This window comes from Phyllostomus discolor, chromosome 6 (genome assembly GCF_004126475.2).
Source record: "Phyllostomus discolor isolate MPI-MPIP mPhyDis1 chromosome 6, mPhyDis1.pri.v3, whole genome shotgun sequence".
Taxonomy (NCBI): Eukaryota; Metazoa; Chordata; class Mammalia; order Chiroptera; family Phyllostomidae; genus Phyllostomus; species Phyllostomus discolor.
The window spans coordinates 64,471,263-64,486,999 of NC_040908.2; the positions used below are offsets into that span (position 1 = coordinate 64,471,263).

A 15,737-nucleotide genomic window follows, 5' to 3' on the forward strand; every position below is an offset into this window, starting at 1 on the left:
GTGAATTTTTAAAAAACTAATTTTAGAATAATTTTGGATTTTAAAAAATGTTGCAAAAATAACAGGATTCCCATATACCCCTCACCCAATTCCTCCAAAGTTATAGTGGTTCCTTTGTCAAAACCAAAAAACCAACATCTGATATGACTATTAACTACCATCCAGACTCCACGTAGATTTTACCACTTTTCCACATTGCCCTTTTCCCCGCTCCAGGACCCAAATCTGGACATCATGTTGCATTTAGCTATCCTGTTTAACTTACTCTCTTCTCATTTGTGTCAGTTTCTCAGTCTTTCCTAGTTTTCCAAGACCTGTCAGTTTTGAGAATTACTGGCCATGAATTTTACAGAATGCCCCTCAATTTGAGTTTCTCTGATGTTTCCTCATGACTGAACTGTACTGGTTTTGGAGAAAAATATTACAGAGGTGAAGTGCCCTTCTCATTAAATGGTATTACTGGTGACATTAACCTTGATCATTTGGTAGAGGTTGTGCCTACAAGTCTCTCCACCGCTCCAGCCATGGATTTTAATGACTCTACACCATTTGATCCACTGGATGTATGCTAGAATATAAAAATTCCATGGTTCTTAGATACTAAAAATGTTTTCAATATTTATATTACCAACAAAACAGGTAATAGCAGTAGCCAAACACAGAAAAAGTTGTTTCTAAACAATGTACACTGCTACTAGCAACATGAGTGCCCAAATTAGTATGGGTGCATGAAAGACTAACAAAACCTTTCTACCTCTCCATGAGAATTATTTTGGTTAACTTTCTAATTCTTTCCCCCTGAAAATTGAAAAGGTAAGAGCTTACTGTCATCACTGATTATGGTAAAAAAAATACCCCTCACTGGTAACTGTTTCTAGACTGGGAGAATTAGGAGTATGTGCTGAGAGTCTACAGCTGCAGACTTTGGGCACAATGACCCTCACAAAGGGTCTGTCCCTTCTGGAGCTCAATTTTTGGAGAGTACCTGGGTGAATCCTGTTTCGTTGCAACTTGGGGGTGTCTTGGGAGGTCCATGTTTTCTTGGGCAGTACTACCTTGCTGGCAACTGTGATTTCTGTCCTGTGAACTTCTAAGTTAATCCTATGCCATGTGTAGTTTATGGTGGTATTGAGAGTCAAAAGTTTAGTTACATGTAGGAAGATTCCTGGTGGGCTATGCAGGTTATGCCCATTGGGCAGAATTTTAAATTAAGGCAGTTTGTTTAATTTGCATTAATTTTATTATTCATGAGTCAACTATTTCCCACATGTTTATTCACTATTTTTTCTTTTCTAAATTCTGCCCATGTCCTTTATCCAATCATTTATTTACTAGGGTCTTAGTTTAAGAGGGGGTTTTTGGTAACAAGAGCCAGTACAGTTTAGTGGTGAGACAAAGGGTTCTGAAATAAGAACTATGGGTTCAAATTCCAGCACTAACAATTAGAAGCTGTAAGACTAGGTCATTTATTTAGCCTTCTAAACCCGGTTTCCTCATCTATAATGGTAGAAAAGACTAGCTCCTACAACTAAAATTACTGTAAGATTAATGAAAGGACATAGTACCTGAAAAGCACAGCCACTATTCTAGAATTAATGCTTAAAAGACTGTAGCTACTTTCAGTATCTATTCAAATATATTGGAATTTTACTTCTGTGAAACATTAATGTATGTTAAGTCTGCATTTTATACCAATGCCTAAGAGGTTTAAACACTGTCTTCTCCTCATAAAAGAAAATTAACAATTTTCTCAATTACAGTGGGTATAGAGAAGGAATTCTGTTTGCTCAGTTCCACAATAGTCTTTCTATGTCAGGGTCTTCGGCTGGTCAAAGCGTCTGCAGTTCTGCTCCCAGAATGAATGGAAGTCAGGCTCAGAAACTGTTCCCACAAGGATTCTCTGCTATCTCACTGCTTCTCTTACTGCCCTGATATACCCTGTGTTTAGATTGATCTTTGTATTTAGCCACAGAGAGGACTTTCTGACTTAAAGCTGCAAGTCCATAAAGACTCTGTTAGTCTTTAAGGATTGGAATTCCATCACATCTTAAGTGGAAAGCTAGAAAGAAAATGGAGTGACAGAACCACATGGTCACAATACCTGAACCTTTTGTCTTTTGAGGGCTCCACCATGTTTTCTTCACAAGTATCCAAAGTCACATGGGTGCACTGTGCTGCCACATTCTCTGAAACATAAAAAATAAGAGGCACACATTATGTGCACACATGTATATATACATATGATTCCATATTAAAAGTCCAGGATTCCTTTTTATACTGACTTTCATTATAAAAGTAGTGTTCCATGGTAAAATGTACTACTGTTTTTTTAAATGGGGGAAAAATCACTTAAAAAATTTTCTACTACTTATATATGTGGAGAATTTAAACTTTATACGTCTAATCCATACAATCCTTCCAGAGAACAGGGCCAGAAGAGGGGCAGGTTCACTGAGGAGGGCAGGACGATCAAACCATGGGAGGTTACTGGTATGGGTGGCAGGCCACACCCTGCTTTGGGAGAACCTAATAACAAGGACAGGGAGCAAAAAAGGCTGCCAGGCCTCTGGAGGGCAGAGGTCTCAGTGTCTTTCAGTCAGCCGATTGGTAGTTAGTTGAATGATATAGCATGTCTGTATCAGAAAGCTTCCTGGCAATGGTTATCACTCTGTTTAACTTAAAAACAATAACTATCAATCAACAGACTAGATAAGAGCAGAATATAGAACAAGCTTCTACCAACTGATATTAACACTACATATGGCCAAGTATCAAACTGTATCAGATACTGCGCCTCACCAAATAGAGGCTGATACTTTTTAATACCAGATCACTAGCTTTTTTTTTTATTGAACTGAATTGGTAAATACTCTTAAGTGCAGCCAATCTGGACTGTTTTGAAAGGCTCCTGACTGATTAGTTTTCTTGAGTGGAAAAACCTTGAATTTTTTTTAACTAAAGTGACAACCTTGTCATAATACTTGGCAATTGTCCAAGTTTCAATTGCACTGTCCTTTAAAACTCAGAAAATAAATATACCATATTGAGTTAATACTCTATGAAAAGTTTTTACCCCTTTAGTTAACATTTTTAAGTCTATGGGTTCAAACATGCTTCAACCTATGGGAGTGAAATTCTTTGGCACTGCCTTCACCAGCATGCTTTGGTGACCAAGTGCCATTTTTTAAGAAGTGACAGCAGTGACAGGAGTTTGGCTAGTATATCAGTAGTCACCAAAATGGTAAGGTGGTTTCAGATCTAATAGTATATATATTTTGTAGGCTGGTTCTTAGTAAGTAATAACTAACTGTGCTCAGTGAGAATATTATACATTAAGGTCAATTCAGATATATAAAGATCTTTGGTATAGAAGTGTTAGGTTTGGGAGAAATAATGATTATTTGTGAGTTTTCTCACTGCTGTCTTGGAGTCAAATCACAAAAAAGTAAAGAAAATTTCTGAGTTAGTACTTGGCTACGTCTCTAAAGTAATGAGATAAGTAGACAAATATCAAGGACTAAAATTTGCTGTTTGTGACTCTTACCAAATTAAGAAAATATAAATGTTCATTATTTTTAGCATTCAAATAATTTAATTTGTCTGTTGTGGCCTTTTTGTTTTGTAAAACATAAAATAAACCTATACCCTATACAAGTAAGCGTCACACAACCTTTATCTTCCAGAGCTTGTGCTGAGTCCACTGGAAGTTTGTGGAAAGGAGTAGATGCAAGCCGTGCAGCAGATGTAAAGTGTCCTGGGCTCTTAGGACTGGGTGCCAGTGTCTTGGTGCAGCGGACACCCCACACAGTGGAGTCATCCCAAAACTCTTCAGCATGAGCGACTTCCTGTAATAAAAGAGAAACTGAAAAAAAAAGCAGTCACCTCCCTGCACCATCCACAAAATTTAACACTTTTTAAGATTCAGAAAAATGAGAAATTGAAGACCACACAGGTGTAGCCCTGGCTAACACACAGCCAAGGATGTTGTGGTTCTGATCTTTTCTCCAGCCCTAGACTCTTCCTTTTCACACCCCAGTGGGCTCACACCCACACAGGGTCACATTTTTGTTTTTTCAATATTTACAACACTATAAAATTTGTTAAGTCCAGATTTACATAGGAATTTCTCACATACCCATATCAGGCTTCTAACATTATCATTTTATTAAACCCTGGTATATTTGTGAAAACTAAGCAATACTATTAACTATAGACATTATTTGGATTCCCTTATTCTCCTCATGTTCCTTTTCTGTCTCCAGATCCAACCCAGACTGTCATGCTGCATTCAGTTGTCATGTCTCCTTGTCCTCCTTTAGTCTATGCCAGGTTTCTGGTCTTTCCTAGGCTGTCTCACACTGACACTCCTGAATACTGATCAAGTAAGTACAACGTAGAATGTCCCTCCAGTTTAGGTTTATTTGATGTTTTCTCGGGCTAAGACTGGGGTTATAAATTTGGGGGAAGAATACCAGGGGTGAATAGCCCTTTCTCCTTTTGTCATGTTAGAGAGTCTGTGGCATTAACAGCTTACCACTGGTGAGGTACACCAATCACTTGGTCAAGGTGATGTCTGCCAAGCTTCTCCACTGCAGGTGCAGTGCTTCCCTTTCCCTCTCTACTTGCTAGAAGCAAGTCATTAAGGCAGCCTACACTCAAAGGAAGGTAAACTAAGCTCCACCAAGGATAAAGGAGTATCAAAGACTTTGGGAACAAAGGTTAAAACCACCACAGTGATTAATTGATTTAGGTGAGGCAGGCTATACACATATCCTGTTTCTTCTTCAAGTTTCTCCAGCTAATTGTAATATTCTCCTGGGATTGCCTGCAGCAATTATTACTGTGGCTCTAATGGCCATTTTCTATTGTCATTCAGTCCTTTTACCTTACTGGAGTCCTTCTATAAAGATATTTTATCCTTTCTCCTGTATTTTATTTACAACAGTATGGGTATTTATTTTATTTCTTGGGTTAGTCTAATGCTAACCTATTCTGTTTATTTCCTTGTTCATGTTGTCCCAGGTATGGCCACTGGCTGCTCAGGTGGGCTCCTAAGGTGTACTCCATCTTTTTTAAAGCACTTCATTACTTTCTGACCCTTAAGATGCTCATTTGTATTTTCTAGCCCCAGCCTTAGAATCAGCTATTTCTTCAAAAACACAAAAGTTTTAGAGTCTATGACAACAGTAGAAAGTGCTAAAGTCATTTTGACCAAAGCTCTTCAGTTGCCCATAAAAATGGCACCCCTGGTTTTCACATATACTGCACTCCATAAATTCTACCATATCTCTTCCAGCACTGCAGGAAAAGCTGGCTGATGGTTTCTTTAGGTGAACACGGGATAAAGCAATTGGCTTATGCTTAGGGCCAGGATATATGGGTAATTCATTATGGGTTATTTAGTTAACACGCATATAGTTGAATAGTTCCATAAAATGCACTCACAACATGATGCTACTATATTTAAAATTTGGCCTATTATTTTGGAAAACTTTAAGGTCAAAAAGTCCACCAAAGCATTAGAACTGGGACTAGTCCCAGAACTAGTCCGAGAACTGGGTGATAATTTAGCTGAAAGAATCCACTGTGGGATGAAAACCGTGACCCACCTGGCTGGCATAGCTCAGTGGATTGAACGCGGGCTGTGAACCAAAAGCAGCGCAGGTTCAATTCCCAGTCAGGGTACATGCCTGGGTTGCAGGCTATGACCCCCAGCAACCATACACTGATGTTTCTCTCTCTCTCTCTCTCTCTCTCCCCGCTCCCTTCCCTCTCTAAAAATAAATAAATAAAATCTTTAAAAAACAAACAAACAAAAAAACACAACATGACCCAGGGTTTAGCAGAGCTCCTCAGCACCTCTCTGACATACACAACAGAGAGCGGCCTGGGGTAAATGGAAAGTGCAGCTTGGTAACTCTCAGGGCTGCAGCGGGAGCTGGATGTAGGCTGCACACGACGCTGTGGGACAGCAACCAGGTGACACTGGTCTGCTGAGGTGCCTGATGACAGACCATTCCAGTTTAGCTCCAACAGTTCACTGCTGGCATCACATACCAGATATATGAAACGTATATATTTCTCATCCTCCCACACCACGGGTCCTCTTGTTTAGAAGGCAGGCTCTTTCAGAGCAAGTATCACACCAAATTCCTTTTTTACTTTCTATATGCATCCCAGTGCCAGGCACCATACTAGATACTCAAATAATTGTAGAATAGTGTCCCCCCAAACGGTACTCTTCATATGACATTGTATTTTTTCAGCAACGTATTACACACCATCTAATTTATCAAGCACAACTACTTGGTTACCCTCGTTTTGCCAAGCAAGGCCCCTTGTATTACCAAGTAGTTGTGCTTGATAAATTAGATGGTGTAGGTAATGCTGTGCTGAAAAATACAATGTCATATGAAGGGTACAGTTTTGGGGGGACGGTATGGGTATTTCACAAACGAAATGGAGATCACTTGCCTTTGGTTTTGGAGAAAATCTGCTTATAGAACGTTCTCCAAAGGTCCTGGCTCCTGTGGGTTTATTTTTTGGCTGTGGTAATCTAAGAAAAGATTTGCAAACTCATAAATAGCAAAATATGCCAAGGAAATACATGCTGCTACTTTAGTGTTAGAAACATTTTCCAGTTATCCTATTTAATTAATATTTACATACATATTCCTTATTTATGCAAGTTATAGCACAACTGAATACAAAATAAATTAATGTGACTATGTGTGTAAGAGTAGAGCTAGTTACTTCAGTGAGGGTGGGAAATACAAAAGTTTCTGTTACACTGAGCTATATGTAAGTCTTACTGTGGCCACAGAAGTTCAGGGAGGCCATGCACTTGATTTATTTCCAGTGCTTGGTTTAGCTGTGGGATTTCTCTCTGAGAATTAGCTTGCTGGCTCCTTCTCCCTTCTGCCTCAGTATAAATCTCTTCCATATTGTCATACCTTCAACCACACCTACACTTCTCTTTCCACAGTTTAAACTATTAATAGTGAAATTCCTGGAGCTACCCACTCTAATAGTTTCCCTCAGCCTTAAAACTTATTCTCCCTGATGCATGACCCTCCATTAGCCACCTCCTTTTCTACTTGACCCATCCTACACATATAAAGAGAGCACACATAGATATCTGGACTGGTGAATCCATTCATATCTAGTAAAAGTTCAAACCCACAGAATCCCTCAGTTCTCTGATTATTTATTACTACATGCTTTAATTGTGGAAGGTCTGTTTTCTTCTGACTCCTGCATAGGACTTTCTTTTGACTCTTTCAGCAACAATCTCCTGGTCATGTGGTCAAAAAGCTTATCGGTGGCAGAGCTGACTGTACCGCAGACCACCTGATGGCAGGCCGTTCCACCACCACTTCACTGCCTTGAGACACAGAAGAACCAATGCAGCATTCCACATCACTGTGACAACAGGTATCTCCTATAATGTGATTTTAACTAGGTGTTTCTTTACCCATAATTTTCTTTGTTTCCATCTTCAAACACAGAAAAAGCAGATGACAAAGAAGAAATAATCTTATTGACTCCCCAAGCTCCAGAGGATCTTGTGTTTTCTGTAACAGAAAAATAAAACAGCATTTAATTACAGCATCGGGAGAAAAACATTATCCTTTATGCTAAACTTCAACTACAAATAAGAAAATGAAACAGAAGCTTACAGAAAATAACAGCTTTTCAAATACTAGGTAATGTAATAGTCACTTGGTATTGAGATAAAGTAACTTAACTATGATCACAGGGGTTCTCACTGCAGCCTGCAGGTCTCGAGTTCCCGCCACATATAAAACATGGTGTTCATCATTCTCCTGAAGTATTGTTATTATCACCTGACTCACTGAACAAAGCTCTCAAGGCTCTTTCCCATTCAGCATAAGAATTAATCTTGTAGCTTTATATTTTAGATCCTCCCAAGCCTAACTGGATTTTATTTAGTTTTATTGTGATCCCTTTCTGGATTCCAGCGGGAACACCAACTCCGACAAAAGCAGGCTGCTGGTCGCTGGCCTCCGGCACTCTCCTCGCCATTCTTCTTCCAGGCAAGACTCAGGTCAGGCTTGAAGTACTTAGCCCTTCCTGGCTGTTTCTACCTATGAGGATCTTGTCCTTCTTTGGTGCTATTATTATTATTATTATTATTATTTTCAAAAAATACAAACAAACCAGTTCTACGACACAAATCAAGTACCTTGTCAAACATTCTCTGATTTTTTAATTTCACACATTCCCTACCCTTATGTGGCAAGCTAATCAAAGGTAGGGCCAATTCTTGTATAATCCTTGATATTTCCTGTGACAACCATTCACAATGCTATGCACTCAGTAGCTTTTAAGCAAATTGTTATTACTTTGAAACTGGGCTTCAAATGCATCTTCATTCTGATCTAGAGATGGCCATTCTTCTTTGTCATCAGAAACATCAGGAAGTGTAGGAGCCTGGAACATATTCATGATGAACCCTTAAGAGTAGAAAGAATAATGGTAAACAGGACTGCAAAGACCTTTCATTAATCTGTTGTCAGAGGCTACATATTCCAACCAAAGGCTTTACCTAATGCTTCTTTTGTGTGCACGGTGGGTGACGGCTGCGCTTTGGATGGTGTTGCCTGAACCATTCCCAGTGATGTGTTTGGAGTTGTGTGAAAAGAAGTTGTGTTAAAAACCTTATGTGTTTCACATCCTATTAAAGAAATGGGGACAAAATGCATTCTATCAGTAGGGAAATCAGAATAATTTAAAAAGTACACCATATAAGAAACTACAATTAAAACATTTATTATTGTTGATAATCATTACTAAGGACTTCCATTATTATAGTACTTTCATATTTATTTTTATGATCTCAAGAGGTATGTAAGGCAAGAATTATGCTTTTACAGAAAAGGAAATGAAAGCTTAAAGAGAAAAATGGTTTGGTCTAAAATCTTATCAAAGTGCCAGTCTTGTCATAATAAACCCTTAGCTCCACTATATCCCAAGAAATACATGTTAATAGTTCCATTTTAAATGTTCGGAACTCAGCTGGAGTCCAGGCCCTGCACATGTGGGCCCCAAGGCCTCTACTGTGCTTAGATACATTGGGGACATTCCCACCTGGGGTTTCTGCACGAGTCTGCAACAGATTTTCCAAGTTGCCCACATGAGCAGGCCTTGGCCCAAATATTACTTTCTTTCTGGGCATCTTCCCTGGTGACCTCTGTAGTTTCAATCCACCTCCCCAACAACAACATTTCCTTTCCCTTCCACACAGGTGGGTTTTGTCTTTTCTGTTCATGATTGTACCCCTAACTCCCCACGCCAGTGCCAGGCACGCAGAGAGTGCTCAGGAAGTCTGGGTCCGATGCAGGGGTCTCTAGCTGTTTTGAAAAGCTCTGCTTCCACATTACTCTCACTGGAAACAATGTCAGTCACTTGACATTTTGTGTGCAGTGAATGTCTAAACCATGTGTCTTATTTATAACATGTTCAGTGCAAATCCCCTAGCTAGGTAGTACCAAATAGAACACTCCTAATTAAACTTTCAATGATCTTTCCTACTTCATGACATATTAAAGATAACTATTGTTTTAGATAAATTCTGAAAAATTTAATAGTAAAGTTTTCAAAAATCAAGTTTCTGAATGATTCTAACTAATAAGATGTGACTAAAAAGTAGATTTCTACCTCTACTTGAGATGATCCAGGGTTCACCTAACCCTAACATTCTAACAGGAAAGCTCACTCAACTTCAGTGCACTCTTGAAGGCTTCATGACCCACGGCCACCTCACAGACTTTGGAGCGACCTGGAGAAATCTGGGCAGACAAGTCAGAAACAAATGTACTGTAACTACACATTACCTTCTCTTATCTCTGCTCTGTTCTGTGACTTGAATTCCTGGGCACTTGTAGTCACACATCTGTAAGACAAAACTCTTGAGACACACTAACTCTCAAGAAAGAATTGTAGAAAATGTCAGTAATTGCAAGCCTACTGTTAAAATATGGATGGAACCACTTAGGTCTATAGTATAAGTAAATTAAATGTTTGTTTTATTTTTTCTTTCATTTCCTTTCAAGGAAAAGAATTCTTATAGATATAGACCAATAACTAATGTTTGCTTGACACAGTGATTATTTATTTTAACACCATGCTAATCATTCCTTTGTGTGGTATGGCAAGATAAGAGCTCCCTAACTCAAATGATCCCATTTATCACACAGGCTAAAGGGCCAACAGGCAGCTCTCCAGAGTCTGGTAAGGGAAAGCACTGCCGGGCCTCAGCTGCATGGCCACCACTGTCATGAGCCAGCAGGCACAGTGCATTGTTCTTCAGACTTTAGAAGTTACCAAGAAAGACAGACATGCCATAGAAGACATTTATATCAATTTGTTTTAAATGCAATTGTGATAGTGGACTTCATCAATTTAACATGGCTAGAATTCTCTTAATGGACCTGTCAAGATGTAAAATAAAATGTATAGCACTTTTAATCTTACAAATCCCTATTAAATGGTGATTTTTAAAAAAGCATAAGTTTTACATGACATTCCAGAGAAAGGTGTCCTTTCTCTGCCATAGGAAGCTGCCCAAGCTGCTTGGAATGCCAAGGGGTACCATTCAGTGCCTTGCCTGGGACAGGGTCAATCTGAAGTACTTCTGACAAGATCTAAATGTTTTTTAAAGAGTTTCACAATTTTATAAGGGCAGCTGTCTCTGACCTTCACAACTTCACTACCCTGTCTCTATAGGGACAACTGGACACACAGCACCATTACGGGGCCTGACTCTGCCGCTGCTAGTACCATCTTACAGTTGCATAAACTGACTGTAAATAACCGATGGAATCATGGCTCCCACACAGCAGTCCTCTTCTTGCACACATGGCAGAATACGGAACCCAGGTCTGAATTATTATCTTAATGTGAATGAAAAAGCATGGTGATTTTAAATCTTATTTTCAGGAGAAAGCATTGATAAAAGTTAACCTTGGATGTTGAGCAGAACCAGTACTTCAGTACCACAGAATGTAATCTGTGTTAAGGGATTTAGCATAAGAGAAGGATGTAAGATACACTGTAGCTTTTAATCTTTTCTAATAGATCTACAACATTGTTTTATGTTTAGAGAAAGAGAGAGAAAGAGAAACTGAAGATAAAAATTTAAGCAAAATAAGTGATGTGACACTGTATTTTAGAAATCTAGGAAAATCCCTCAAAGTTGGGGAAACCTCCGCAGCAATGTATAGATACTGTGTAATGGAAATTCACCTCAAACCACTACCGTGGGAGACAGAAGGAAGATGAGAACCATGTCAAGGGAACTGTTTGAATTGTAATAATCCCTCTGTGTATTCAGTCAGAGTTAGTAAGCAAGGGCAGTTTCAGTTTAACAGATGTATATTCTTCTGTTATGAAAAGATAATTGAATTTCAGTGTACTGAAAAATTTTAATTCAAGAGAAATTACGAAGTAAACAAAAGAAGCATGATATAAGTAAGTCTGTAAGATTTGGAGCCCCAGTTTTGAGAACTTGCTTTAAAAATAGGAACCACCTGTCCTTTACATCTTGCTCCTGATTTTGCAAACTATGTAAGAAAAACAGACATGACGTTCAGCTCACCTGGCATCTTTCCCGGCCACTGAAAACATGGAGTCTGTCACTGGCTGGGCTGTCAAAGGAACAGGAGGAGCTACACTCTGGCTGATGGCTGGGGACACCAAAGCAGCAGTGACAGCACTGGCCTCAGGAGAAACTGCAGGAGGTGCCTGTCTGGGTTTCGCTCCTATGTGCTCTGAGGTCTCCTGAGTTACAGCTGGCAGAGACGGAGTGCTCAGTTCCTGCTGGGAGCCCACACTTGGCTCTACACGTGCTGCGTTAACCTTTCAGTTTAAGCAAACAAAAGTAAAGCCATGGAGTTCAGAGCCTTAGTAACAGGTGTTACAGCTTTTTAAACACTCACATCTGTCTTCAGTAGATTCCATTACCCTTGAGCATTCTGAAATGAACAGTCAACAACAGGATGAACCATTCTACACGAGGGATGCTTCTGTAGTTTAACCACAGACATAACTGGAAGATAAAACTTCAAACCACTAAAGTAACCCACACTACAGTTTTATTAGTATTTAAGAACTGTCTTATATTCTCTTCACTTAATTTTGAGAAAAGGCAAACAAGTCACTTTATCAAATGTTCATAATGATGTTCCTTCCATTAAAGTGACCTTGGTAGCTATTTTCTCTGATGAATAGGAAATATAAGCTACAATTATAACTGCCACACAAGCATGGCTTACACAAGACAGATAACAAGATCTTCACTTAAAATCTTTGCTTTCCTACTCAATATAGATGGTAATTTTATCCTCTTATGTTACCGAATTAAAAGACAGATGAGTGAATTCTTTACCATATAAAAGTATTCTTACCAATTGTTAAGAAAAACACAGATACCTAGGGGAAAAATAATTATGTCACAAACAAAAGGACAAAAATACAAAGAGTTCATAGTCATGGCTTCTGGTAAAGGTGGCAGAATGAGTAAATGCTGCGCTCACCTCCTCCCTTGACTGTATCAAAATTACAATTAAATTATAGAACCACCCTTGAGAACCACCTGAAGACTGACTGAACAGAAGTCCTATGACTAAGGATATAAAGAAACCATCTAGAGATGTGTAGGAGGGGTATAGACACAAAGTGGGCTAGTTAAGAATCAGGAGTGATATCTTGGCTGCAGAAATCCTCCCTGAGGAGTGATGTGTCCCAGTCCCACACCAGGCTCTCCATCCTAGAGCACCATGCCATAAAATACAAATAAGGGGCTCTGTCTGGGTGAGACAGACAACTGCTTGAGTTTCAGGTATCCTCTTAAAGGGTCTGAGCATAAACTCACTTGCAAACACTCACCCTAAACTCCAGTAGCTCAAAAAGCGATGGACATACTTGGAAGAACTGAATTATCTGGCTCAAGGGGAGAGCTGAAGGGAAAGCTATATCCCAGAAAAAGGTGCTAGCAGGAGCTAGAACTTCTTTGTTCCTTTGATTTGCCCTCCCTCTGCACAGCCTATAGGCACAGGCTGGGTCCAAATCTGAGCTCTCCACTAACCTGGCTAACACAATACTTGCCCTACTGTGGTGATTTTCTAAGACCTCACCCTACCAGACTCACGTATTGACTGAACCTCTTTCAGTGGCCTCCATTTGCCTTGTTCCTCTTGCTAACTGGCCGCCAGGAGCCTGGGCTCTCAGTATAACCACTCTCAGGTGCCTCCAAGCCCAGCAGACACAGCCACCAATTGAAGATCACTTTGTATGTAGCTCCTACCAGGTGGCCAGGCTGAACACATGCAGCAGCTGACTTTGGCCTGTACTGGAGATACTCCCAAGAAGCTCCAGAACAAACACACCTAGTGGTCAACTTCAGAGCACACCAGAGCACCACCCTATTACCATCACATATGACACATGCAAAGGGTGGACTGGCAGGCACCAGGGCTGAGCTAAATAAAATCCTGCTCTGCAGGTTTGGCCCCTGCACAAAAGCTTGTCCACCATAATGTCATGGCAAATCCTTACAGCTAATCAGCCTGAGGGTCAATCCCTCCCACTGAAGTGCCAACAGCAACCAACGCTCAGCTACAACGGGAGGGCACCAAATCTCACACAAGGGAGACCCCTAGAGCACCCAGCTCAGGTGAATAGGGAGACTGCTCCACTGGGCCCCACAGGACCCCCACTACATAAGGTCAGCCTGCCAAGACTGAGAGGCATGACGGATATACCTAATACATAGAAACAAACACAGGGAGGTGGCCACAATAAGACAACATTTCCCAAGTGAAACAATAGGACAAAACTCTGGGGAAAAAACTAAACAAAATAGAGACAACTATCTACCAGATTCAGAGTTCAAACCACTTTATTATAAGCATGCTCAATGAACTTAGGGGAAGAATAGATGATATCAGTGAGAACTTCAACAAAGAGATAGTAAGCATAAAATGGAGAAAGGAAACATAAAAAAGAATCAGTCAGAAATGAAGAATGACTAAGCTGAAGCATACACCAGATAGAATCAACAGCAGATTAGATGAAGCAAAGGATCAAATCGGTGATTTGGAAGACATGATAGCATAAAACACACAACTGGAACAGCATAAAGAAACAAAATTTAAATGAGGATAGCTGAAGAGACCTCTGGAACAATACCAAGAGTATCAACATTCACACCATAGGGGTAACAGAAGGAGAAGAGAGGGAACAAAAGATTGAACATTTTTGTGAAAAAATAATGATGGACAGACAACTTCCCTAAACTGGTAAAGAAAACAGACATACAAATCCAGGAAGCACTGAAAGTCCCAAACAAGATGAATCCTAAGAGGCCCAAACCAAGACACATCATAATCAAAACTCATGCAGCCACTATGGAAAAGAGTATGGAATTTCCTCAGAAAACTAAACGTGGAACTGCCCTTTGACCCAGCAATACCACTGCTGGGATAATACCCTAAGAATCCTGAAATACCAATTCCAAAGAATCTATGCACTCCAAAGTTCAGAGCCACACAATTTATAATAGATAAGTGCTAGAAGCAACCTAAATGCCCACCAGTAAATGAATGGATAAAAAATCTATGGTACACTTACACAATGGAACACTACACAACAGAGAGAAAGAAGGAACTCCTACCATTCAAGATGGCATGGATGAAACTAGAGAGCATTATGCTAAGTGTAATAAGACAGGCAGTGAAAGACAAATACCATATTATCTCACCTATAAGTGGAAGCTAATCAACAAACAAGCAAGCAAAACATAAGCAGAGACATTGAAATAAAGAACAAACTGACAATAACCAGAGGGGAGGGAGGAGAGGAATAATAGGGGAAAATAGGGGATGGTCCATCAAGGAACATGTATAAAGGACACATGGACAAAGCCAAAGGAAGTAGGTTCCTGGGTGGAAGGTGGAGTGAGGGGCCGAGGTGGGGTGAAAAATGGAGACAACTGTACTTGAACAACAAATTAAAAAAAAGACAAAAGAGAGAATCTTAAAAGCATCAAGAGAAAAGCCATTAGTTACCAACAAGGGAGGTAAGACTATCAGCTGATTTCTCAAAACAAACTTTGCAGACCAGAAGGGACAGGCACAAAATATTCAAAATTGTGAAAAGCGAGGACATACAGCTGAGATACTTTAACCACGGAAGCTATCATTTAGATTTGAAGGAGAAATACAGAACATCACACACAAGAAAGAAGTGAAGAAGTTCATTACTACCAAACCAGTATTATAAGAAATGTTAAGGGGACTTCATTAAGAAGAAAGAAAAAAATAAAAAATATAAATAAGAAAATATTGTAAAAAAAATTTCACTGACAAAGGCAAATACATAATAAAAGCAGTGGATCAACCAACATTAAAGATAGAACAAAGTTTAAAAGGCAAAAGTCAGAAAATCATGTGTAATTACAATAGTAAATTAAGGTCCACAAATAAGCACACATATGCAAAAGTAAAAAATACTGATGGAAACATAAACACAGGGGGCGGTGAATGAAAATGATAGTGATTGTAGAATGTGTTCATACCTAAGTGACCATCAACTTAAAATAGGCTACTATAAACATAGCTTGGCATATATATATGAAGTGCATTGTAACCACAAACCAAAAATCTACATGTGATATATAAGATATAAGGACAAAGAATCTAAACACAACATTATAG

At 39.4% G+C, this 15,737-nt stretch overlaps 1 protein-coding gene across 1 annotated transcript in view; it reads right to left on the reverse strand.

The window, feature by feature from the left end:
* Positions 1–15,737, reverse strand: part of BUB1 (BUB1 mitotic checkpoint serine/threonine kinase) — a 50,984-nt gene that overhangs the window by 17,336 nt on the left and 17,911 nt on the right. Inside the window, exons 10-17 of the mRNA XM_028516304.2 lie at positions 11,621–11,880; positions 9,858–9,916; positions 8,570–8,698; positions 8,367–8,477; positions 7,475–7,574; positions 6,475–6,556; positions 3,671–3,845; positions 2,102–2,186 (exon numbers count right to left, since the gene is read on the reverse strand). Of these exons, the coding sequence (XP_028372105.1) occupies positions 2,102–2,186; positions 3,671–3,845; positions 6,475–6,556; positions 7,475–7,574; positions 8,367–8,477; positions 8,570–8,698; positions 9,858–9,916; positions 11,621–11,880 (1,001 nt within the window). The remainder of the gene's footprint in view (positions 1–2,101; positions 2,187–3,670; positions 3,846–6,474; positions 6,557–7,474; positions 7,575–8,366; positions 8,478–8,569; positions 8,699–9,857; positions 9,917–11,620; positions 11,881–15,737) is intronic.